Source organism: Hyalella azteca, unplaced genomic scaffold (genome assembly GCF_000764305.2).
Source record: "Hyalella azteca isolate HAZT.00-mixed unplaced genomic scaffold, Hazt_2.0.2 contig12937, whole genome shotgun sequence".
NCBI classification, from domain to species: domain Eukaryota; kingdom Metazoa; phylum Arthropoda; class Malacostraca; order Amphipoda; family Hyalellidae; genus Hyalella; species Hyalella azteca.
The window spans coordinates 63,665-90,233 of record NW_025942877.1 but is presented as its reverse complement, the minus strand read 5'-3'; the positions used below and the strand labels follow the sequence as shown (position 1 = coordinate 90,233).

The following is a 26,569-nucleotide window of genomic DNA, read 5'->3' as shown; positions in this document are numbered from 1 at the left end:
CAGCAACTGTACAGTAACAGTAAATAGAAGTCTGACACATAAAAGATATGCCGAGAAAGGAGCATTAAGCTTCTAAACGATGATGCGTGAGGCTGCCAGACTAAACAGAGCGCGCAGTTTGACGGCAGCTCGAGTTATGCTATTCAGATTAGACAGGTTCAACACTCGACCGAGGGTTTACAGTGAACAGGCACGATGCTCTGTGATAAACAAGACAGCATGGCTTGCTACAAACAGTTCCCTGTGATGGACCTCTTGTATATACAACACGCATCGCCGCCTAAATGCTTTATCATCACACTGGGAGCCTCATTCTAAAAAAAATCATAGATATTTTCATTGATATTATGCCGGTAATTTCGTTTTTAGGGCGCAATGGGCATCATGGGTGAATAAAAGACAAGTTGACGACTTTTAGATGAACTTGGCGCATTGTACATTTGCTAGCTTTTCATTCTTTGAACATAGAAGCCATGTTCTCCAATAAAATCAGTCATGTTAAAAAAGTGTTTTTCCATCCAATACCATTCATTTTGTTGATCAACGGTATCAGTATCTATTATGAGTCACCCGCCTATACATACATGGTGACCCCAGGCACTCCTCCTGCATGGTACTCAGGCATACATCAGAAACTTCCAATTGCGCAAATATTATCACGCGAAATTTGAGTGTCACTCAAATAAGATTAATAAGCCTTTAAACGTTTGGATTTCAAATATCGAACTTCAAAATATGATGTAATTTACTACGAAAAATTTAAGCAAAAATCAAATTAGGTTTGCAAACAAATAATAATTGGCTGAGATAGGTAGAAGGATTGAGATGAGCAAATTCCATGAAAGCATATGAATTCAAAAGGAAGCATACGAATTTAATGCATTTTTTTAATCGGTAAACTTAGCACTTGGTGCTGTCAATCACGGTGGTATGTACCATGATTGCGTGATAGGTCTAAAATGGTATCGTATAACTCCGAACAGGCCAATATAAACATAGTACTTCCAGACTACATTGGTTATCAAGTGCACACATTCTCTATACAGCGGAATAAATTGGCATGACTGAAATACATGCCAAAAGATGTCGAAGCTTGCAAGCCCTAACTTGGCTAACATGAACTGACCGTCGATACTGCACGCAACGACAATTGTCCAGAGTGTGCGGCACCTTGTTTTTTGCAGAGGATCGATTACACCTTAAAAGGAAACACGCAAAACGACTAGCAATTGTTGCGGCAGGTTCCTCAACAAGAGAAGATCGAGACTCGGGCAACAAGGACTAGAAAAAAAATCTATGAAAAAGAGATGTCACTATGCCAGGATGCTGGCTGAGGCCAGTTTTTGCGCCGAGTCAATATTGAATCGTAAATATTGAAGATATTCTAGTAAATTCGAGTAAATCATATGAAGAAAATAGTTCTGCGCGAAGTTGCTAAAGAAAGTACGTGCGAAAAAAGCAGGATAAATAGTGCGTAGTAAAATGGTACAACAATTATTAAAAGTACGATAAATCGAAACGGGAAATCCTTTTGGTTTGAAATCTGTGAAAGAGTTAAACCGAGCCTTCAGAAACAAAGAACAATTAAGTAGCGACAAACATCCAAGATTGAACTGTTCATGGAAGCAGCAAAACAAGTGAACAAACATAGAATATTATAGCTAGCCGAGCGTGAGCATGAATCGTGCTTTACAATAAGCGTAGTTTAATGCCTGGAATGATGAGTGCTAGAAAACATCATACAGCAAAAAGCAATAGCACATGATGACAGAGGTGGGCAGTAGCGCGCTACATGTAGCGGCCACTAACGGCCGCTATATTTTCCGTAAAGGTAGCGGTAGCGGCGCTACATTACAGGCAATGTCGCGGTAGCGGTAGCGCCCGCTACATATTTAAGTAGCGATACGAGGTTTTGCCGCTACAGCGCTACCGCTACATTTATAGATAAAACCTTTTGATTTTACTTGATAGTATTAAATATTATTTAAAAATCAGCATGATACATACATAATATAAATTAGAATAAAACTGTACGAAAGATTTCGGTGTAATGTTGTCAACCTGTTGTCAAGCGATTTCACGTTTTCGTCGACGAGAAAATGCGCTCTCTGTCACTCACTGCAGTGAGTACTGAGTTTTATTTTTTCATGTTTCAGTTTTCTTACAGTTATTTTTCCATAGTTCTTTTTTTGTTTCACCTTCCCTACATGGATGTCTACTTTAATCTACCAATCTCAAAAATAATCCACATATATATATAGCATGTTCACCTAGGTACACATATACAAATAAAAGACTGATTTTTTATATGTATATGTGGATAATTTTTTAGATTGGTAGATTTTTTAGATTGGTAGAAGGTAAAACATAAAAATAACTTTTTTTACTGTATCTAACCCGTACTAGTTCGGTTAGGTTAATTGCAATAAAGTTGCATCGATATGTTTTGAAAATGTTTTATTATCATTAAATGTTTATGAGTAAATCCCAATAGCAGAACAATAAATATTTAGAGATTTCCAATAATTTTGGCCATTGTAGCGGCTAATGTAGCGGCGCTACATTTTACTGTAGCGGTAGCGCCCGTTACAATCTAGTGGGTGTAGCGGTAGCGGTAGCGCCCGCTACATTTAGAGCATGTAGCGGTAGCGGCGCTACATTTCAAAGTAGCGCTACCCAGCTCTGCATGATGAGCTGCACAGAGTTTGCTGCCTAACTGCGACTGCATGACAAGCGCTGCATAGTGCATACCTCTGCATAAACATACCTACTCTTCATATTCTGGTGATTATCATTGCCAACGAGAAGCGTGGCCATTTCATTGCAAGCCATCTTGAATACAATAAGTTACAACTTGAATACAATAAGGCTAGTGACCAGTGCAATGCTCTCACAAGAAAGAACCGATCGCCTTGTTAGTGTCTATCCGTTTTTTCAGATTTAATGGTTCTTATTTTTGCACATTTGATGTGTCATAATCTAACACACTACATTCTGTCGACGAAACTTTCATCTAAAATATTAATTTGTATCACACTTTAACTTTTTAAATTCTCCTATTTCAGGGCCGCGTACACGAAACGAAGTCAAGAGGGCTTACCAGACAATCTTTTTGAACAGAACCCAACACCAAGTGAAATACTGAGTTGACATACACAAAACTTATAATCATTCATCATATTGTGTTTATTCATTCGTTCGTTGTCGGTAACAAAAACGTTATTGAGTCAAAGAAGTTAGATCCGTAAAGAAGTTAAGCGATCGGAGTAAGGAAGGCGTTGAGTGGAGCAGGGGGCTAAAGATATAGGGGCTGTGGGTTAGACACGACGGCATGACCAAGCCTCAAGGCACGAGTGGGTGAGAGATGACACCGAGCTACGCCCCAGCTGTGCATCGGTATCGCTCTTCCCTAATGCGACAGCCCGCAACTCTTGCAAAATAACACACATAATCACGATCTCTGAACTAACATGGGTGATGTAGTTTGGCACGATGAAAAAAATAGTTCAATAATTCAGTGAAGTTGAGCCAGATTCTTACGGGAAGTCATGTTAGATAGGTACTTCAAATTCCTTGCGCCTATACACTCGAAACAGAAAAACTTTTAAATTCAAATAGATTGTTACTTCGCTCTTCAAAAAATTGAACAAAGTGCAATTTGATTTACAGCTAATAAAGCTTTGTCAATCATCGGAATAGTAACGAATAGTACAATATTCATTGGCAACAATTCGTGAGCTTGAAACAGTGAGTCAGGTTAGTATGAAACGCGTTTTCAGACAAGGCGAGCACGGCATGAAGAAGCGTGACAAAGGAGAGAACTCGTCCCTCATCAGCAGGCCACGATCTTGGAAAGAACTTGGAAAAGGTTCATAGGAATGAAGTGAAGATCCAGACGCACGCACACCGCCCGCTGAGGCAGAGAAAGGAACACCGAACACGTTTCGTAAATCAGACAAGCTCCTCCCACCGACTGTACCCACCTCTTGCAGGTAGACATTTTTAAAAAAGCAAATTTACTTTCTTAAAAACACACATCGCAAATCAAATTCTACTTTCCAAGAATTTGAAAATCTCATGCAATTGCTCCTGTAATTCTAGCGAGATAACAGCGAAGAGGAGAATTCTATTCAATTATGTTTAGAGTGTATTGACAGAGCGGCACCTTTATTATCCAGAGTCCGAAATTCCAAAGAACACATGTCAGTAAAAATACACATAACGAACCATATTTTGAGAAAAATTCTATCGAAATATCAAGCTTTTGGTAGGTTTCAATTTATGAATTTACGCAATTCATCACACTTTTTTTCTGGTGGCGTCTGGCAACTTTGCTTGCTCACCAGGCGAAAATGTGAGGAAGAAGAGAATAACCAACAGAATTTGTTCCGTACTCGTGTAGGGAATCTAGCCATCATATTAGGTAAAAATCGTGAAGAAGAATCAACACGACAGAAATATTTGCTCAAGGGACTTTTACAGAATTATGATGGCACAACAAAGCTGAGTCGGACATGGCAGTAAAAGATTGATGCCAGATAACGCCCACATAATTTGCCACGCGCTTTCGTAAACACGGCCACGCTTATTTCCTATGAACACGGCAGTAAATAATGGCTGTAGCTGGCCTCTCTTCATTTTGGATGCATTTGTTTAGCATACGAACAGGAGGCCTCCGACTGAGGCAGGTATGCGATCATCAGAAAAAGAAACTCCTGGCTTACAGAAGAGCCATAGCGTTCTTGGCTGAGCATGCTTTGTATTCATCATCCTGTTAGCCATGGGCCAAGCCAATGTCTAGCTTCGAGTCCACGTTGGCTTATCAGTAAATTAGCGAAAAAACTTGCGCCATTAAGTCATTGCACACGAAAGAATTTTTTCGGGAGGGGAAGAGAATCATATGCTGTTTTAGTTTGTGCGTACAGCGAAAGACAATAGCCGAAGATACATACATCATCACGCTAGGAAAGCAGGAGTTCTTTGCTTTAATATCAATGTGAATATTTTGCTGGAACTACCCGTGCAGATTCCATGTAATCTAAACATAGCGGCAAGCATTTCAACAAACTTCAGACCATAGTTAAAAATGCTGTCAAGGAATACCAAGTGGAGAGTTGCAGCAAATCAAGTGTTGCTGTTGTGGCAAGCCTCGGCGACGTGTGTGGCGTATTGAAAAGATGTCCCGAGGCGAGCTACGTGAGGCTCTCCTCCACATCAAGACAAAACGTCATTAGAACCTCAGAGACAAGTCAATCGCAATTAGATTGTATTGCCACACAAAAAATGAAGAGTTCCGTAAAGATTAAAGAATAAGGTCACATAGATAAAGCGTAATTAAGAATAAGGCCACATAGATAAAGCGTAATTTCGCGAAGAAATTCATATTCATTAGAACAATAGGTTGCATACCTAAGGGTAGTCTGGAAAATGATTCGGTCATTTAACAGATTATCTGTGTTGTTGAATACTCCTAAACTGTAAAATGCAGAATTTAACAGATATTAATCACGGTGAATTTAAAATAAATCAATATAATCGACATTCTAATCCCAAATGAGAACGTGAGAAATACAAGTACGCACTATCGAATGTTTGAAAGAGACAACATCAAGAGAAACGTACTGGAGGTGAACAGTTATTTCAAAATTCAGTACCTACCACAAGAAAATTGGATGAACATTGCAAACATACTTCTACAAAACAGTGTACAAACCAGAACCATTTGTTTTTCTTTCTTTGAACAAATACAAACATTGGATGACCAGGGTATATAATAGCAAGCATACGTGCCAAAAAATGCTTACGAGTGGAATCTGAAATGGACATTGAGCAGCGAGCCATTCGAGCGCGCGCCACGTCGGAAAAAGCTGATTTGTGAGCAGGCATAATGAGCAGAACGTGCCGAGCTTATGAGAACAACTCAGAGAATTTCCGGCGAGTGTTCCTTGCGTGGTCAGCGAGAGGTGGTCTTATCGAAGACCATATCTAGACCCTCGACCTCAAGACCAAGATTTGTTGTGGCTGTAGCGCACAAACCTGACAGTCGGCTCGGAACAAGATTCTTGCCCTGCATGATGACTGCTCGGCATCATGAGAAATGCTGACCATATGTTCCAAAATATCACGGCAGAAATCTTATGCACAGCACGTATGCACGTTTCGTATACAAAGCAGCCTCGCTAGATTTTGGTTACATGAAACGCTGTTGACAACATACCGGTATCAGTACACGATAGTTTTTATTTTTACCAACTTTTGTTACAATTATCATTATAAGGACAAGTTATTGCTGAAATTTAGCTGCAACGGAAGCATTAAACGCAACGTTAGTAGATTAACGTCCGCATTCCTCTAGTTAAGAAATGTCTCAAACGGCTAGTAACTGATAAAACACAAAAATTTTAGAACTGTGGTCAGGCGAATAGTGATCAATAAACTCGAGGTGATAACTTATCGCTAATTGACTGCAGTGAGATAACTTCATATTAGACTAAACCATCAGCATCAATCGGAGACATACAGACCGAGCTCCTCCACTACGATAACTATGATAGGCTCTCTGATTACCAGGCGCCTCTTCCAAGTATATGAAAGTCTTAACGATATCAGCAGGAGTCACTAAACGATAAAACTGATAAGGTAGTGTAGCGAATATTTAAAAATATTTAGTATTTAATGTAATATCACTGAAGAAATTTAATATTAAATTTCACACAAGAAATTTTCAATTAATAACAATAATTCATAAATTGATTTAACGATTAAAGCCTCCAAAAGTTACCTAGCACGTAATGAATAAGATAAGATGCGTCTCTGAATGCCATAGAAGTAGCGAGGTAAAATGCACTCAATTCACAATATGCTGAATCATGCATGTCTCTGATGAGACACAGTCGTTCCTCAGAAGTTCTTGTTGTTATCGCACTGCTGCGAGAGAAAATCAACGCCGTTGGTAAAACAATTTTTTAGAAAACGGGAGAATATTAGATTTAAATTCCCTAGTAATAAAAGAGAAAATTTACCTAGTGATATATGTACGAATGAAGTGAGAATTTAGCTAGCAAACTATCAATGAAGTAATATCAATCCATTTGTTAAAGAGCGGCTACATTTAGAGTTTCAAAATGGTAAAACTTTTGTAAGTAACAAACTTTGATAGACCAAGTCGAAAATCTTGTATGCTACAAAATGATCTGTATCCATCTTGTATCCTTCGATGCAGAACATTTTACACCACGAAGAATTATGACAGGCATGATGAAAGTAGCCATGATCTCCTCAGCACGTTATGCCGTCAAAAGATTAAAAATTTCTATAAAAATGCCATGTCAGCAATAAGTGCAAGCGAGGATCTTGTGATGCTGATGACGCATAAACAACTCGTGACAGCGGCGTGTAGCGTCAACATGTCGCCCCTGCCTATATGAACTGTGAGTATTTTTACCCCTAAGAGCATGTGCAGTGATAATCATCGATATTGAGCAATGAGCATATATACAACATGATTTACTACTGTTGAATCTACACGATGGTTAACTTAATTCTGACCATAAATTGGAGCATTAGAACTGCTATCTTCATCCTGATGCAAGTAATTAACAAGCATCATGGACAAAAATGATAGAGCACAATCAATAAATATACAATAATTTTCCTCGAGATAAAAACCCATGCCTTTTAATTACGCGTTACGCCAATAAAGAACTGGTCACGTCTGAGTTGCTCGATTCAAACCTATAACGTCATCCAATTGGGTCTTGATCGCAGCTGACGATGAAACGCAAGAAGAGCTCGAGTATAAGGCAGCTCGACGATAGTTTTAGGCCTATACGGTCGGCCCACCATTACAGTCATTATTGGAGTGTGAGAGCATACACTCGAGTCGTGCGCGCGTCTGCCGTATCCTTCCCGCCGCGAGGAGAAGCAAACACAGGCAACAAGAACGCACGACAGAGACCTGTACGCGGACCTCCCGCGCTCCTGCAGCAAGAGATGGGCTGGTCAAATGCCCCGAGAAATATTCACTTTTCTCAATTATCCCATGTCACGCAAAATTGCCCGGGGCATAAGCGCGACCGAACGTTAGGTCTTCTAATTCGAAAGCATTTTCTAATAGAGAGAAGAAATGCAAATTGTTTTACGTAATAAAATATGAGTTGATTGTCAGTAGGAAAGTTTTCCAGCATCTTAATTAATTTGCAGAAACAAGTTTTCTTTCGTACCCAGAAGCTATGAGAAACATGGACAGTAATTTGAAAGATGATGACCCAAGCTTAGACAAAAGAATCCTGTTAATATTAAAATAAGACGTAGAAATATATCGTAAAAAAAAGCAAATCGTAAAAATAAAAATTTTATCTGAATTGATGCTCACATCTACACAAAGTTGACTCTACAATAAAAGTTAGGTCATTGCCAAATAACCCGTTAAAATGCAATTGTTAACAGGTTATTTGACAATGATTATCACGACATTTAGAACGCATACACCTGCAGTGAGGACACAGAATGGGGTGGATACCTCTGTAAACAATTCATAAATTTTCCGGATGAATATCTCTAGTCGTCAATCATGAAATTTTAGAACTAACCGAACATATCAAAATTGGCACAATGTTTAGAGGGAGAAAGTCAGCCATTGTGGCTTTTTGAACTGGACAACAAAGCGAAAAATTTTGATGAACCTTTGGTTCATCAAAATTAGTTTGATGAACCCTTTTGAGGATACACTTGTTCCAGATCCAAGCGCAGCCGAAGTGACGGCCAATCGCAGTAAAGTTATTTGTACTATACAATATTTTAAACTTGGTGCCATTATAGGGCAGTAATCTCGGTCGATTACTTTATCCTGTGCCACAAAAGCAGGCTGAGCATGAGCCGGTTAAGTACAAAAGCGGCGTCGGGAAACGCTTATTTAGCCACGTCCTCAACTATAACAGATGGGCATTTAGCCACCTGCAACCTACAATCACAGATGGGCCAATTTAAATCCTATCACTTTATTGTGATTTCACAATCGTTTTTTGCGCATGATACGGGCAGAGATTTGTCCAACCTCTACCACGCAAACACGCAACGAGTTTATACTATAAATTAATCTAATAACAAACGATAATTTCAATAATTGAATTTAATATAACGAGATGTTATATTAAATTCAACACGTGGCAACTGTTAATGGATATTTGGAATAACAATTTTTCGACAAGATACGATGCAATCATATCTGGTATACAGGTGCTGTAAAAATGCCTATACCCGTTATATTTCCGCAGCTCAAACTCACGGAATACGATAATGCCCATCAGCTTCATGTTATGGAAGCAGCTTAAGAAAACATTTCAGAAGCACCTAATGCCGCCGCTGTTGTGTGTGTTATCTTTAAGCCAACTTAAATCCTATTTTGTATTGTGCTCTTGATTATTAGATGAAGCTTGTCAGTTGTGTGAAGATTTGCGGCCATTATGACGCCTAGAGCGGAGAATGAAGACCATCACTGCGCTCCGGTTAAATTTTTAATCCCTCTTTTGTTTGTCTAAATTGAATTTCGCGATGCGAGCTTCCATGCTCACTGGAGCAGATCCTTAATGATCTCTCAGCAAACCAGGCATTTTCTGAATAAACTGAGTTTACCTTCTTTGGCACATCGTATGACTGCCAGCAAGCCAGCCTGCGGCACCGGTCCGCCTTATTTATCCCTCTGCTCGATGCAGTTAATTTTCTTAACTGTCCAGATTTCCACCTCTAGTTATTAACTATGGGCTGCAATTATGTGTGTTGCAGCCCCTGCTGTCCAGAATGCTTTGCAGTCTCGAGGGAGTGCCCCGTAAATGTTTACGTACAAAGCTCGGGCTGAATTTAAGACCTAAGACTGACTAGTTTCTAATGCACTGCTAGGCTCGGATGTTGTCTCTCGCTAATACAAATTATCCCAACTTTTGTAAGATAATGGGAAATTAATTCAAATTTCCCATTGGGTCTCTAATGAACAGAAATTCCAGCATTTTGAGCACAAGGCTCTGCAATATTGCAGGGCATTGCCCTGAACCTTGTTCTGCACGCATTCTTTTATGCAAGTAAAGGATCATAAAAATGCAGATGCATTGTTAGCTCTAGAAGAATTTAGAAAATATGAATTCAACACAGAATAATGATTTGAGAATCCCGTTGAAGTCGGTGTTTTATACTGAAAATGTGGGTCATAACTTCATATTATCCAAAGTTTTCACTGCGCCTACAAAGCAGTAACTACGTTCGCTGGGCCGTTGCAATTAAAGCTTTTATTGGGCCTAGATTTTCTCATTGAAAATGGTTCAGATGCTGTACATTTCCAATCATTGCCTTCGAGATCGATGCAGATTTCTGCAAAAAACCAACAAACATTGTTGATAATTTTAATTACACTGCAAAATAATCGTTAGTTCCCGGAGCATTGTCTTAAGTAAAATTATTTCGTTCGATGCCTGCTGACTGGAACGTTTTTAAGAGTGCACTGATAGCAGGAGCGACTGGTAATAACATTAAAACAGTGTACAGATAATGCGTTAGATGCCAAATGACCCAGCAGGTGAAACGTATAGGAGTTTGTATTTATTAATTGATATGCGTCGACATTGTAATGGGAATGGCTCAATTGAACGTAGGAGTAATGCAGCGTCTATGCTCGGCCATTGGAATTTCATCATAGTAAAGACCAGAAGGCAAACATCGCAAAACTCATTCCCTAAGCTTAATTGAAATTTGTAATTATAGAAATAATATTATGACTGTCTCTTGCAAAAAATTGCAAGTTTTCAATCGACGAGGGGCACGTATGTACGTCAGTGATTTGAGATAAGTGAACTCGACCCGTCCAAAATGTTTCGCAAAACATGTAAAATAGATCTACTATCATACTAAAAAACTGTCATCATCAAGAATAGACGTTGTGTCTTACGATGGTGTTGTCATAATACAAAATATATCTAGTATCTTACGACTAAACCGTTTTCCATCCAAAATAGAACCAATGCCTTACGACAAAACTTTCTTAATCCAAAATGATCAAAATTTAAAAGAACGAAATTGTTTCCATCCAAGATGCATCAGTTTCATTGTAATTCCAAAGGATCGGTGCACCACGCCATAAGTTGGAAACTCGTTATCTTGACCTTTTAGTTTTGAAAGTCCTACATGATATTTATTCGGCGGAGCTGTACAATTGTTTACTTCAGAATTTGATAGCACTATCATTACACACACAGACACTCGTGCCATAGGCCTAGGGCCGGGATTACGCAAATGTAAATCATTACCGAAAATCCAAGAGAAAATCGTAGCACATTAATGATGCTGAAGCTGGAGCTAGCTAAGAAGCGTTTGCAGATTGGTACAATCTTGTGTTAAATCACCCCATCTTATATGGAGCATGTGGAATTCTCAAATAAATAAAAAATTTGAATTTGAGACATTGATAACTACGCTTAACATATGAATGAAGTCATATGATAGATATCAGATTATTTTGAGACACCAATATTGAACTTTTGAAGTGTCACGAGTACCACTTTCTGAAACCAAATGAAACGACACCCTCACTAAGACGAAAATTCTGATTGATACTTCTCATGAATAAGAAAGGACTTTCGCGGAATCACAAGAAATTTGTAGCACAATTTATTTAATTCAATGATAAAGAACTATCACATAAATATTTTGTTCCACGTTTCAATGCAGTTAGTAGGATCGATCTCGCCCGAAAGAGGAGGTAAAAATCAAGAACACATACCATAGAAAAAATTACGACTTGGCACGGGAATAAGTCCCACCTTGGTCGGGTAGGTACAGTAACAAGTTCTCACCTTGGTCGGGTAGGCAATAAGTTCTCACCTTGGTAGGGTAGGTAATAAGTTCTCACCTTGGTCGGGTAGGTAATAAGTTCTCACCTTGGTCGGGCTGGTAGTAGGTTCTCACCTTGATCGAGTAGGTAATAAGTTCTCACCTTGATCGGGTAGGTAATAAGTTCTCACCTTGGTCGGGTAGGTAATAAGTTTTCACCTTGGTCGGGTAGGTAATAAGTTCTCACCTTGGTCGGGTAGGTAATAAGTTTTCACCTTGGTCTGGTAGGTAGTAAGTTCTCACCTTGATAGGGTAGGTAATAAGTTCTCACCTTGGTCGGGTTGGTAGTAGGTTCTCACCTTGGTCGGGTTGATAGTAGGTTCTCACCTTGGTCGTGTAGGTTATAAGTTCTCACCTTGGTCGGGAAGGTAATAAATTCTCACCTTGATAGGGTAGGTAATAAGTTCTCACCTTGATCGGGTTGGTAGTAGGTTCCTCTAGGCAGCAGCTCCAGGTCGTATTGGAAGGCTGCGGTGTGAGCGTTCAGGAACTGGTCGGTAGGCAGTGGCGCTGCCTCCAAGTACAGCGCTACTTGTCCGTCGTAGCTCGAGAAGCAGCGCTGCTGCTGCAATGACAACAACTTCAGCATTAGCGAAGTTTGCGTCGGCGACAGGCCACATCAGGCCTACACTTCAGCGCTGAGATTACTATGTTATTATTGATGGGATGAACGGTCGATGAGCATTGTGGTGAGCGTGGCAAAAATAAAGACGAAAAAAGCTATTTCACAAAACAAATCCGAGAGGCAAATGAAAAGAAATTAAGGAATGAAAAATTCACATATATTCAAGTTGATAATAAATCGAATATTCTGAAGTATACTTTGGGTAGACTCCTAGCTCTTATGGACATGTTCGTAATCTATTTACTGCATAATATTGTGGTGTAACGCTGCAGCCCAACATAATGACGTGTTCCAGTTTCGTTCTTTGTCTTAGCAGCTGTCGGTGCGTATGAATTACATGAGTAATTCAAAATCAAGCTACACAAGCTTTCTTATAGATTGAAATGATTGATAATTCGTTTACAGCATTTTTCCCTTCCAGAAGAATGAGATATAATCTGGAATTTTGCAGATACCTTTTCAAAGACGTATGACTTTAAAAAATAAATAATTGACACGAAAAAACTCGCCAGTCAATTATATTTAGTGTCACTCCTGGGAAGACTCATGTCCGGCTGTTCAGAATTTAATGTTGTTCCAAGGAAGCTATGCCACCAAGGCAGGGATAATGAATATAATGAAAATATTTATTAAAAACAATGAATAGCCACACTAATAACAAAAGAAGACCGCACCTGTAGCGAGAGATGGTCGCGGGGGTCGAGCAGAGGCACCAGGGAGCGCTGTCCCTCCACCATCACTCGCGCGCCGTCGAAGTTTGCGTCAGCTTTGATACAGCCTCGAAACTCCCGGCCTGGCTCAGCGAGATAAAGAACAACTTACAGCACTTTTCATGGAGATCATTCTATAGTATCGTTTATAGTAGATTATTTGAAATTTAACCAGTTTCAAGATTTATTCTTTAGTTACTATTTCATGAATTTTTTCCGTGCCATATACTAAATTCAATCAGCCGTATCACGAGATTGGTAATAATCGAGCGTGTTGAAATCTATTAATTTTTGATAGAAATTATTAAATTTAGCTGAAATTGAGAAACTGGCCCTCATTTGTCACAACACGAGATACAATGGCAATTATGGATTGAAAGCCGTGTCTTTAATCCGAATTTTGCCCAGTTCCACTTCCGTTAGTTCTTTCGATATTTTGTGTAAACTTAAAATTTCGAAATTTACCTGATGATCCCCTGTTTAATGCACAGAGCGAATACGAAAAAGGAAGCAACCGTTTAGTATTATAGTTGAAAACATTACATATGCAAAGTAAAAGTAAAAATATAAACATGTTCTTCACTAGCGATTGCAGCAATGGAGGTAAGAATGGCTCATCAGATGATTGGGGGAAAAGCTATATTTGTGTGATAAAGTGCCATAGCTACGTTCCAGAAATATTTTACTTGGTAAATATTAATGAAAAAATCCTTGATAATTGAAACCATTCTAGTTTGTTGCCAGAAAATGAGAGGAGCTTAGTTGAAAGGAACGCAAATTTGGAAGCTGCTGAGCTTCGTTAGACATCGAAGCTCGACTTTGAAGGTGGCCAATATTCGCAACTAAGCACAGAGACACTGAGCGACAAATCGCTGTTTAGATCAATCCGAACAAGACATTTGATATAAAGTAATTAAAGACTAAATAAATAAATCAATACTAATTGATACAAAATTATTCAAGATTGATTTCATCTACGTTAACAACGCAGCTAACAAGAACAATCATTTTACCGCATCAAAAAGCATGCACAGTTCACCGTGCAGATTTCTTACTTTCCTCAATATTATTCGTCGAGACTATAAAAAAATCGTCACGTAACTTCGCATTATAAGCTGTGTCAACTGACCAGGTTCAGGAGACTGCAGCAGCAGCCGTAGCCCGTTCCTTGGATACTTCCACACGAGACGTCCAGCCGTGCAGCGAACGTACTCCGCACCTACTTCACGGCCCACTCGGTCCAGGCCGCTGCACGGTATGGGGACATGAGGGACGGTCAGTGAGACGGTGAGTGGGACAGTGAGTGTGTTGGTGAGTGGGACGGTCAGTGGAACAGTGAGTGTGTTGGTGAGTGGGACGGTCAGTGGGACAGTGAGAGGGACGGTCAGTGGGACGGTGAGTGTGATGGTGAGTGGAACAGTGAGAGTGGTTCTGAATGGAACACTGTGAGTGAGACAGTGAGTGAAACAGTGAGTGAGGTGGTGAGTGGAACAGCGAGTGGGTTGGTGATACGTACTGAGCAGCTAGTGGAATATATAGCGATACATTACCAACAGCCCTCGCTGCAAGATGAGTAAATAAGCTTATGAATTGATAGGATAAGCCACTGCTTGCACGCACAACAGCAAGGGGAGTAAGTTGGTGATCAATAGAAACAGGTTACCTACAGCACTCAGAGCTTCAAGGTGAGCGGTGAGCAAGCGAGGTTATCAATTGAATAAGATTAAACACTGACAAGCACCAATGGATCTTGCTTGAAATATAACTTTAGAAGATATCTCTCCCTATGTTCCATATGTTCTCTCCTAATGACGGAAGATAACTTTAGAGTTTAGAAGAACTTGAATGTCTACGCGTTCTTGGTTATGAGCAGCATTTGTAGTCACAGACTCACAGGAGTTCCGAGCAGAAACAAGTCATTGTTGATAATTTAAAAAAATCTTACATTAGACAACATGTTTCGTAGCGCTAAAGTTCTGGAAGTTACTGCCGAAACAGTTCAATGCGGTTAAAGATGAATGAAAAATTTTCATAATTACGGGAGAACAGAATATATTAAAAATCTAACGCTTTTGTCATGTACTATAAATCATAAACAGAATTAGTTAACTATTAGGTCCATTAAAACATAATTACGTGTATCCTTAATTTCTCTTTCCACTCAGAGTTTGAGGTAGAGACAACAAGGCCTAAAAATGCAGCAGATAGAAAAAAGTGTAGTTAGGAGGCAAGCTCAAGCCTGGATGGATGGAAGCTGTCACGAGTGACGCAGGTAAAATTAGTAAACAATTTCACGGATAATCCCTAACCTTAATTTTAGCGACAGGTGATCCAAGTGGAATCTGAAGAAACTGAAAAAATGTCAAAGTAAAACTGAAAAAGTCATACGCACAATAAAGATGCTAAGGCATTTGAGATCAGCCGACAAAATTATATTTCTGAAAGTCATTTTGCTTGTCGTAAACAGTCAACTGTAGTCACACTCCAAGTTGACTCTTCGCAAATAAAGCTCTGATTTTTGGGAGCATATTTATTCCAAAGTATACTGATGACTGTTGTTTAATATCTAGAAGAATACTTATTATGAATTTTTTTATATACATACATAGTAATGTGCATGAGAATTTTGTCAAATTTTCAAATTAAATCTTGATCTGTCTTACCTGGCGTAGACGTCGCATTGCGATGCAGCGCCTGAGAAACAGTTCAGCAGAGTAAACATAGCGAAAATTAATTGCCATTTCCGGACCTGCAGCTTCTGGGGTGAAAAATTCGACGAATTGTGCGACTGGCGATCTTTTTTCTTATATGGATGCCCAGAGAAGAGGCCAAGAATTGAAAATAGTCTTGCTCGTATACTCGCGTTCCAGCAACTGCCGGAACTTGTCAGTAAATTTAATTGAGATAAATTTTCCGTGGGTTTTTCTTTAATAAAACAGGAACTTTTCGTCGCTAGTGACGGCATTGAGGAAGAAATAGAATTTGAACGTCCTCCGAACATCGGATTTACATTGGTATTGGTTGATGGGTTACTTAAATGACTATAATGCACCGAATGTTCACTGCATGTGACTTGAGGAGAACGCAATCGTTCCTCTAACTTATCACCAATAGTATTACCGACATTAACGGATCTCTTGTTAGAACACGTTTCATGCTGCGAGTTCCTTTTCCATCTGACATCATCGTTCAGGTACAAGTTTCTCATTACACGGGAAGTTTTTTCTAATTCCACACAATTATCATCTCTCTCGGGAGAGCTTCTAAATTCTGGTATCGCACAGGAGCAATCGGCATCGCAATGCATACCACCATGATTTCTAGAAACGCCACACGCACAATTTCTGGAAAATATTGATTTTAGATTTCCACAAAATGGCGGTATAATTATTTGTTTATTTATTCCTCGATCACAATCTGCATCAAACAGTTTTCCATGATCGCAGCCGCAGGAATGTCTCTCTTCAGGCTCCATGATCATTTGACCACGTACGCACATGTAATTCATTGATTCATTTCACTTTCCAGCCTGAAATTTCATGAATAAACTCATTCACTCATCTTATGTGATATATTTAGAACGGAACTTCCTAAAACAAAATTATATTATTTTATGCAGTACTATTCTTCCAGCGCAACGTTTCATCAATTCACTGATAATCACGCACAGATTGATTCTCGATCTCGCGTAAAACATGAATGAACCTGTATTGAAAGAAGTTAAAGTTAGAACACACAGAGAAGTATAAGGATATGTTAATCAAGTATCTGTAACCTACAACCATAAACTAATTCCAGGTAAGATGTTGTTGTAAATGCTGCGGCTGACCGCAGCTGGACAACAAACATCCCGCCCTCCGCAGCCAGGCATAGCGAGCCTGGCCAAGGCACCAAAAAAATATACCCCAGTGGTCAGCTAAGTACACGATCATTAATTGATATTTTTCAGTACTAAGACAATCAAAATAACATTTTAGAAGAAAATTGAAGTATATATGGAATTTCTACGAAGTAAAATGCATCACGATTTAGTTGAAAACTTTTATAAGATGCAAGGGCACGTGCAGGTCAGAGAGAAGAAGCGCAAGCAAGCTACACAACCACACACCACCACGCGTTGCACCTGACTGAACTCGTGAGCCGCAGTCGCAGTGAGGCGGCGTGTGGCGACTGGAGGAGATGATTGGAGTGGATGGCAGATGCCGAGACCACGCGACTCCTTGACGAACACACAGGTGCACTTACATCAAGTGCTTGGCCGCGGTCATAGAAGTTATTTAATGATAACTAAGAAGGGCACATACAATCACAATCATCTCTCCGACCATATCGTTAACCATATCACGCGTTTGTCAGAAAAAAATCTGGATTTTCCATATTAACCCATGTAGATCCACGTTATAAGTGAATTATTATATGTATATTCAAAGTATAAATCATTCGAGATAGTAAATAAATCGGGATAAAATTATTTTGCTACTCACTAAATCATTAATTTCATCTCTCAGCTCGAATTCTATGTTCATGCGATTTTCGAATTAATTTGATTAATGTATTAACATTTTGAGTGTAAATTTTGATTTATCTTACCATAATTTAAACAATCGCTCATATAAAACGGAATAGTTCCTTATCATTTGATTGCTCAAATTGAAGGAAATTACAACTAAGATATACGGTTAGTTATAGCTTATAAGTAACATTTGCTAAAGACATTATCTTACCCCCGAGGTGGCGTGACAACGTCCAATATCGAGACCTCAATAACCTCACATCAACAGGCGTTGCAGGGAGTGGACAAAACGGCGGAGAATGCAGAGAAACGATAGTGCAAGGTAATAATACCGTACCGCTTAAACGGTTCATCAAATTTGTATTTGTTATTCCATTTTCATGTCATTTATTTAGTCTAAATTGTAGGCATTGAGATATCATTATTATTATTATTGTTCATGACTTGAAATTTCGGGAAGACTTCATTCGGTATTAATTTTGTTACAAAATATTTCCTAATATTTATAAGCGACTCAAGTTGTGAAAATGATCTGAGCTTGAGACTTAATGTTGGAGGCTAAAACTTTAGCGTCGGTATCGTATGCTTGCTTCGGCTCATCGCGATTGTGTCTAAAGTGTACTCTCAATTACAGGCCACTCTATTCAACACATAAATCTATACGAGCTTATAAGATGGCTCCATTCATGGTTGAACTATTGTGAACGTCAATCTATTCTTGGAACTTTTCTTCTTGAGAGTCAATTGAATTTATTCCGGACGACTCCGCCTATAACAACCATGCACGATTGTCCAACATTTCGCTCATCTTCAGACCGTGGCAACCGAGTGGTTTCGACTTCATTCAAAGGAAAACGGAGCTCGAATCACCAGTAATCAAGAAATTACTTTAGCCTTCTCTACAAATTTCAATCACACCTCGCTTCGCATATGAACTAAAATAAATATTCTGCTCATTTAAGTCGTGAGAAATGTCTCGATTTAGGTTAACTTTGAGTTATACGGCTATTCCTATAGACGTAGCTATCTAATAATGCTCTAATGCTATGAATTTGTTATATACAAATCAACTATAGCGATTCTGCGGTTACGGTAGTTTTTGAATGAAGTCAAAATCGAAAACACTTACGCCATCGGTTGACTTGCAACCGGGGGAAGGTATAGTGCCGGAAAATCTCGAAGGGTCGAGGAGCATAAAAATAAACATTAAAGCTTATGACGTTGAACGGGCACGACAGTGAAACTTTCAAAAAGCTTCGTCAATCAGAAATGAAGTAAAAAATTGGCCATATTGAGTCGAATACACTGAAAAGTCATCATGCAGCACGAAGGATGAAGTTCAATTTGATGATAAACCAAGGATTTTATCATTATCATTGCGATACATTCAATGTACCCAAGTTGATCATTAAATGTGAATTATTACTGTACGGACAAAAGATATTGAGCGTTTCTAAGCCGAGCAGAAATTCATGAGGTACATAAATTATATCTGATCATGTTGGAGAATTGTGTATCTCCTAATTCTAACACTCTGCAACCATGCTAGATAACTAAAATATGAATCTTGTAATCCTTCAGGACTTAATCAAAATTCATAATATATATAATAAATTCATACTAATTAATAAACTGAATATATTCATAATAACTATAGGAATACGAACGACCGTTTGAGCCCGAAACTGCAAAAATAAAAATGTGTAAGCGAAGGTTGATTATTTGCCTGATGATAATTAACAAAAATGTAGTTGATTATGCTTAACTTTGCTCTATTCAACCATGATCTTGAACTATAGAAACGAGTAGATTTTTAAAATTATTAGCATAATTAACTCGAAACATTGCCTCAACTTATTGCATTGTTTAGCATACAAAATCCGTTTTCTGCAATGGAGTTAAAAAACTATTATAGCAGGTACTCATATTTTAGTTATAATTGAACGAAACTGAATCCTCACATTTCCGGAGTAATGAGGGAATTATTTTATCTACGATCCGAATTTTTTTTCGTAAATTTTCTTGTATTGAATACATAATACTAAGTTTATCGAGTCTCCGTAGGAAGACTTGCTGCCTTACATCATCATTAAAGCTGTAGAGGTACTAACACTTCTGGAAGCGGTAGACTGGTTTGAACCCAGCTGCTGATCCACAAATTATGGTATTTTAATATGAATTCAATTTATTCTCATCAGCACCCGAAAACATCACCATTAAAAACTACACGTAGCTTATTAATGATCGCAAATTGATTTTTCAGCTATATTGATGTTTACCAAATTACCATCCCGTTCACTACTCATCAGCAAAATATGTCAGTAATTTGAATTTCATGCTTAGCGCGTTTGTTCGCGATAGCTGATACCAATGTTGTTGTGACAAAATTGTAGGAGAGGTAATTTATCTTAAACGTGTATCTACGAAGCACGATTTTTTTAACGAATATGCGCAGTATTTTCTTCCAAAATTACAGAGGGAGAGGACGTATACTAATGCCAGCAATCCAGCAATCTGTATACTAATGCCAGCAAGGTAATTTCTTCTCTTCTAATTGGGCGGGTCACACTTAAATGCTGAAATCGCTGAGGTGCAAAACAAGTGGCGAATAAAAGATCCATAGAATGCGGCGGAAAATAACCACTACCTTTCTTACTATAGTAACTCAAGGCATTTCATATGCAGCGTTTGGATAAGATCTACTCATTATTTGCTACTACGTGTTCAACGATCATATCTCCTAAACCTGTCGATCGTGTCAGAATATCATTCAGAGGTTCAGCGCTTATAGCTGTAAAAATTTGCAATTCACTAGTGCGGAGTGATGAAATAACATGAATCAATCACCTATTCAACATAAATCACGGTAATCACCCCTCCGATCGACTCCACATCAACACTTAATCACTGGAGAATCTAGTACTCTATTGAACGCTAAGGGTCACGAAGTAGTGCGCGACAACCACCTGCCACCCACCTCACACGTCAATCGGATGTTCGCCGTGTTGTCATTCTCGCCGTGTCAGACTTGTCCCGTAGGCCTAGCTAGGTCTAGACGCCCGAAAACGGTAGCACCGAGGGTAGCATCGTAGCCATTCCATGACACCCTCCCGCCGGTCACTCCATCGAATTCCCTATCTCTTCTTTGTGATGTGCTTGAAAATGTTTAAGAAGAAAATTGGGAATAAAAATCGAAGGCGAGTGCTTGTAAGGGCTTTAGTCGTCACTATTCGTCATCAGCAACTGATCAGCCTACGGCCCAGTCGCACTGTTTAACGCTGCGGCCGGGCTGATGGTTCTTCATTCTGAATCTCGAAATGATTAGTCTGACGGTGGTAACAGGGTTGCCGCAATTGACATATTTAATATTTATCAAAATTGATGTCTCGGACTCAATTGATGTCTCGGGCTCAATATTGTCTCAAAGTACATGGATTCAACTTTAAACTTGCTGTTGAGGAAAATAGGCTGCCTAAGATCTAGTATGTGAAAAGTACCACCTAAATATTTAAATCCTAAGCATTAAGGCATATTTCAACATAAGACGTATTATGAGAATATCATCGATTGGATCGCATATACGAGACCTTTCAAAAATGTTTTCTATAGAGGCCGAATTCGTCGAGTTTCTGACGCACATGCATTCGTTTGTTATGAAGCACTTTGTTCACTTCAGTACGATTACCAACTGTATTAAACCGGTTACATCTTCATACTTTTAATTTTATTTAAGATTGTAATGTAACTCAAAGTAATTTAATCGCTGCCCCATCAAATCATTCAACCCCGGGAGGCACTTCATGATTGTCTCTACCGCCACCATAGGCTCCTGACTTAATAAATATAACAATATTACAAACTGCTCAATACAATGAATGTTTTCACCATAGAAAATGCATATTTTAATTTTCATGATGCATTCATGAAACAACAATCCTCCAATATGGATCTTTCTTTTGGGGCGATGGGCAAACCTATAGTGAAGTGTTTATTGATAATTTATCATAAAATTTATGATATAACATTATTATTAGTACTATTATTCTAGCTATTTACAGGTGGTATGGTGTAATAATGGCATTGGCAGGAAGCAAAGCTTCCTGTTTATTGCTTCGCTCCTCTTCAAATTTTTCTAAAATTTACCCCATTTGAATAATTTACTACGACAAAAAATCGTCAATTCAGATGAGGCTTGCAAATAAATATGAACTGATTTGCGCTCACTGAATTGCCGCCGTATTAAAGCGGGGTAACTGTATTCGAGATTACGACTCAATCTTGCACAGTCCGAGTTTTTCTTCGGCTTAGCTATATCGCAGTTACGGAGTCGGCTGAACGAGGTTCTCACCATGAGGTTTCACTTATGACTTGCACAACAACCCCATCACTTATGGTCAAGAGACCAACTCGATCAAGTTTGCTGCAGACTATGCGTGGTCGCTATTTTCATAGATTATGCCCAAACTTTTCATGTTTAACTTTTGTGTAGAGGCGCGTTGAGAACTGATGTTTTAACGATTGAATCAATAATGTTATTTGAGAATTTTTTATTTGTGATTTCTGAGTCGTATGAATCAATAAATAGTTTGATATCACAAGAGATCTAAAAAAATAATGACCGTTTAACTATAAATTTAAGAGCCTTAATTGTAGCCAAGTCTTGCATGCACGACTGATTCAAACCCCCGTCTTTCAGCCACTAATCATATGCAACAGCAACACGACTGATTAATTAATTATTGGACACTGTCAGAATAGATCAAGTATTGTAATCTCTATTTTGGCCCTGCCACTGAGTATATATGCATCAAGCTTACAATCCCAGATGCATCAAAAGAAACAGACGTCGTCAACGTTGTTGTATACATTTATGAAGTATTAATTGAAATGAATTCTACATTCATTTATTAAATTCTACATTCATACATTCATCACAAATGAATTCTACATTCATTTGTGGCTCACACTTTACAGTTACCTCATATAAATTCTATTTACAGAAAAACTGGTTTACATTATAACAATCAACTCTGCAAATTTCCGAAGTAGCTGGCAGAACCATCCGATGTGAACCTGCTTATTTAAACGAATATCGTGTAGTTTGATTCGAATGTTTAAGTGAATATCGTTTTATTAAATTTGGTAAATAATATACTTGAAAGCTTCAATTACGTAAAGTTTGTTGTTGTTTATTGTTGCGCTTCTTTATTAACTTTATAGTGACATCACTTAGCTATATAATTATTATGAACTATGGCTTTATTTGTTTAAACTTGATGTTAAATTATAGAACTACACACTAGGATTTTTATTTAATATTGAAGCTTACAGCTAATTTTTACAATTAAAATTTAATCAGGTGAGTGCATCGATCGTTGCAGTCGACAACTGATCACGTACTCAAATCAATTTCTTTTGGGATCACTTCAATCGATATCTGCTCATGTACGCAGCCCGAATTAATTTATGCTTAGATCTCTTTAGTCGGCAGCTGCTCGGCATTCAGCAGTTTGTTGGTATTCCTTTGCTCCGGTATCATCTGACGAGACAGAATATGACGAATTTAATCTCAAACAATTCTTCACGCGCCCAAAAATACGCCAATTTCACACTTGTTCAGCTTCTTTCTCCGGATTTGCTCCAGACTTAAATTTTGCTGCGACCCTGCAAATTAAAATTAAAGTTTCCTGCAAGAGAAAGATTAGCTCACAGTCATAAGCATTTCAAATATTTAAGTATTTCAGATATTTATCAATATTTCATCTTAATCTAGAAAGGGTGCCCCAATCTCATGCTCAACGGCGGCGTGCTACCCGGACTGCATTTGGGGCAAGAAAGATGATGCGAACGACGCCTCCCCGTACAACGGACTGCAATGCACAAATGCAGCCACTGGGAGTGAAAGAAGGCTTCCTCAATGCTGCAGTTCCCGAATAGCTCATTAGCACGAACCGCATGGCAGTCGGCTAGCTACCTTTTTCGTAGCAAAGCGACTCGTCCGATCACTTCCAAGCCAAACCGATAGAGCACAGAAATTGAGGCGAGACCAATTCACGGCGTCGCTGATATCTGGGGTAGCAAAGCATCGTGGATACGCGGACCACTCAAAAGTTATTAAAGCGAAAAAAAATGTTTTATTTAATATTCAATGCAACAAAATGAATAAAAAGCCATGTTATCGTTTGGAAAAAATCTGTTCTTCTTGCTCGGTAGTTTTGATACAAAAATAAATAATTGCACAGTAGTTCATTTTTGCGTAGTTGGCAGCTCAAAGGGTTAACAATTTGAGCATATAAAGCGAAGCTTGATTTTAAAACGATCATTATTGGTTTAAATCTCGTTGCCTTCAATTCTACTTCGAAATAATCATCATGCTGCAACTTTCAAGTGGGGAGTTTAAGTATTCTTCGTAACTATTAATCTCAATATTATAGCCTTCTACTGTCTGCACCAATTCCAGCCGTATATTCATTTAGTTTCGAACCTTTGGTATTGGAAATCAAGTGTTATGAAAGTTTTTATTTATACCCGGTTTATTTGGATACTCTATATGAAAAGTTTCGATATAATTTTATAGTTGCATGAGTCTAATCGTACGAGTAGTTTTTAGAACAGAGCTTGAACATTACGATCTCGTCAATCAAACCATTAAATAAACAGCTACAGCCAAAACATTCGCCAGAGTTGTGAATCAGCCGAATAAACTTTTCACAATAATTGGATCAAGTGAGGTGAATTAGTACTAAGTTGTCAATTTCCCAGATACTTGGTGGTCATTAATTCATATTCATCAGGTGAGTCTCAGTTTCGAAGTATTTTCACTACAAAATAAAATAATAATTCTTACACTTCGCAAATTTCACTAGGAAAACCCGGCGCCATATTCGTATAACGAGTCAATTTTCCAGTCTAATAGAACAATAGAAATAAGTTGAACATACAAACTAAACTAAGACAACGGCTGAACCGCTGAAAGACGCGGCATAGAGCAATATGGAGGTGATATTAAATATTCTAAATTTATATATACTATATATATCCGTTATCCAATATGTATGTATATATATAATATAGTATATGTATAGTATATATATAATACCTATAATATGTATATAGGTATATTAATATAATATCTGATAAGCGATGTCATAAGAGACTTTGTTTTAACCAAATCGATGAGATACGTTCACTCGCTGCAACATGCATCATTGAACATGATGCGTGGCATTTGATGGTTCTATCAGCTCCTAATTATTATTCTTGAAATTTAATGTTTTATTTGCGGCATTAGGAGTGACTTATACTTAAAAGAAGACAGCGACATAAATTCTCATACTTATTTAATTAATGTAAATATATGAAAAATGTGGGATAAATATCATCTACAATGAAGAATTTGAACTCATTCGGGAATAAAAATTGAAAGGTTTTACCATGTAAGCCTATAATAAATGTGCTATAAATTGACTGGATTTATATCAATTTCGTTTCAGATAAATATATAGCCGTTTCGTTTCGTTTTTCGGTCATTGGTCAAGGAATTACTAGACACGCGCGGACGTGAATGGGATATGAATGGAAGATAATAGAGCGATGAGATTACTCCTCACGACAGTACTATCACTAGCTTTGGTACATTTAGTAATTAAATATCAAACTTCTTAGGTCCAACTCTAATAAATTCAATTCCAATTAACCCTCTGAATTTGTCAGAGTTCTAAACTAAGTAGAGTATGAAAAAATTAAAACTCAACGAGTAGCTTTATTAATCGCATAAATAACAGACAAAGGCAGCTCAATTCGCCTATATTTTTTATATTTTAATTACAATTAAGAAGGTATTTCAGCTAGAACGCGATTACTGCAGTACAATGGGGAATACATGCAGAGCTTCGCGAATTGTCAATTAAATTCATTTCTGCTGTAATATTAAAAACTGATGGTACCAACTTAAGTAAATTCACTTTATTCTACACAAAAGACACAAAAAGTTATCTGAAAGCTGACATAGCGTCATTTTACTGGAAAATTTTGGTCTTAAAAAAGTGTTGGATCGTATGTTAAGTAAACTAAAATAACGATAGAGCTCAATAATATATAACAAATTAAGAATGTTGCATTTTAGCGCCAACGAATGGAGATCATTGTATTATTCCTCAATCCTATCTACCTATAGAAATGAAAATTGGAACTTTGAAAAAAGAATAAAATATTTAAATGTATTAAATCAATTGCATGTGAAGGTTTGCTGAATGCCTGAAACAGGAATGTGTCATAAATATACTTGCATTAAAGCTCGCACGTTAATATAACTATAAAGAAACAATAACAAACAACAACATACGCGCGGACGTAAATTCGACATAAAAACAACATGAATAGAAAAATAAAACTAGTGTCAATCAGTACAGTCCATAGAATGCTATTAATCTGTGTCAAATGATAATTCAGATCAAACGTTTCGGAGTCCAGCCCCATCGTCAGTACAAAACCTAGAACACAGGTACAAAAAATTAGTAACCTAAAATTCACATTAAAAAAATTCCCCTAAACTTAAGGACTTTCGAACAAAATCGAAAGTAAAACAAGCATAAATGAGACAACATGAGCAGAAGGTACTCTCTATTTACAATTTGTAGAGGATAGGAACCAAAAGCAGTATTCAAACTAGGATTCTGTTTAAAAATATACAATGATTTTAAAATTCTTAGGTCTGAAACACCGGTTGTGGAGGCTAAAACTCTAAAATCACTATTGGACACCGGGACGTTGCACTGCTCGGCATGAATACGTACAGCTGAATGAGGGATATGCGCAAATATGTTCCCTGTTCAATAACATTTT

At 38.0% G+C, this 26,569-nt stretch overlaps 1 protein-coding gene across 1 annotated transcript in view; it reads right to left on the bottom strand.

Moving 5' to 3' along the window:
* LOC108683072 overlaps window positions 1-16,916 on the bottom strand; it is a 30,409-nt gene extending 13,493 nt beyond the window's left edge. The window contains exons 1-4 of the mRNA XM_018172349.1: window positions 15,876-16,916; window positions 14,342-14,460; window positions 13,177-13,295; window positions 12,289-12,442 (exon numbers count right to left, since the gene is read on the bottom strand). Of these exons, the coding sequence (XP_018027838.1) occupies window positions 12,289-12,442; window positions 13,177-13,295; window positions 14,342-14,460; window positions 15,876-16,720 (1,237 nt within the window). The 5' untranslated portion in view covers window positions 16,721-16,916. The remainder of the gene's footprint in view (window positions 1-12,288; window positions 12,443-13,176; window positions 13,296-14,341; window positions 14,461-15,875) is intronic.
* Window positions 16,917-26,569: the final 9,653 nt, after the last annotated feature.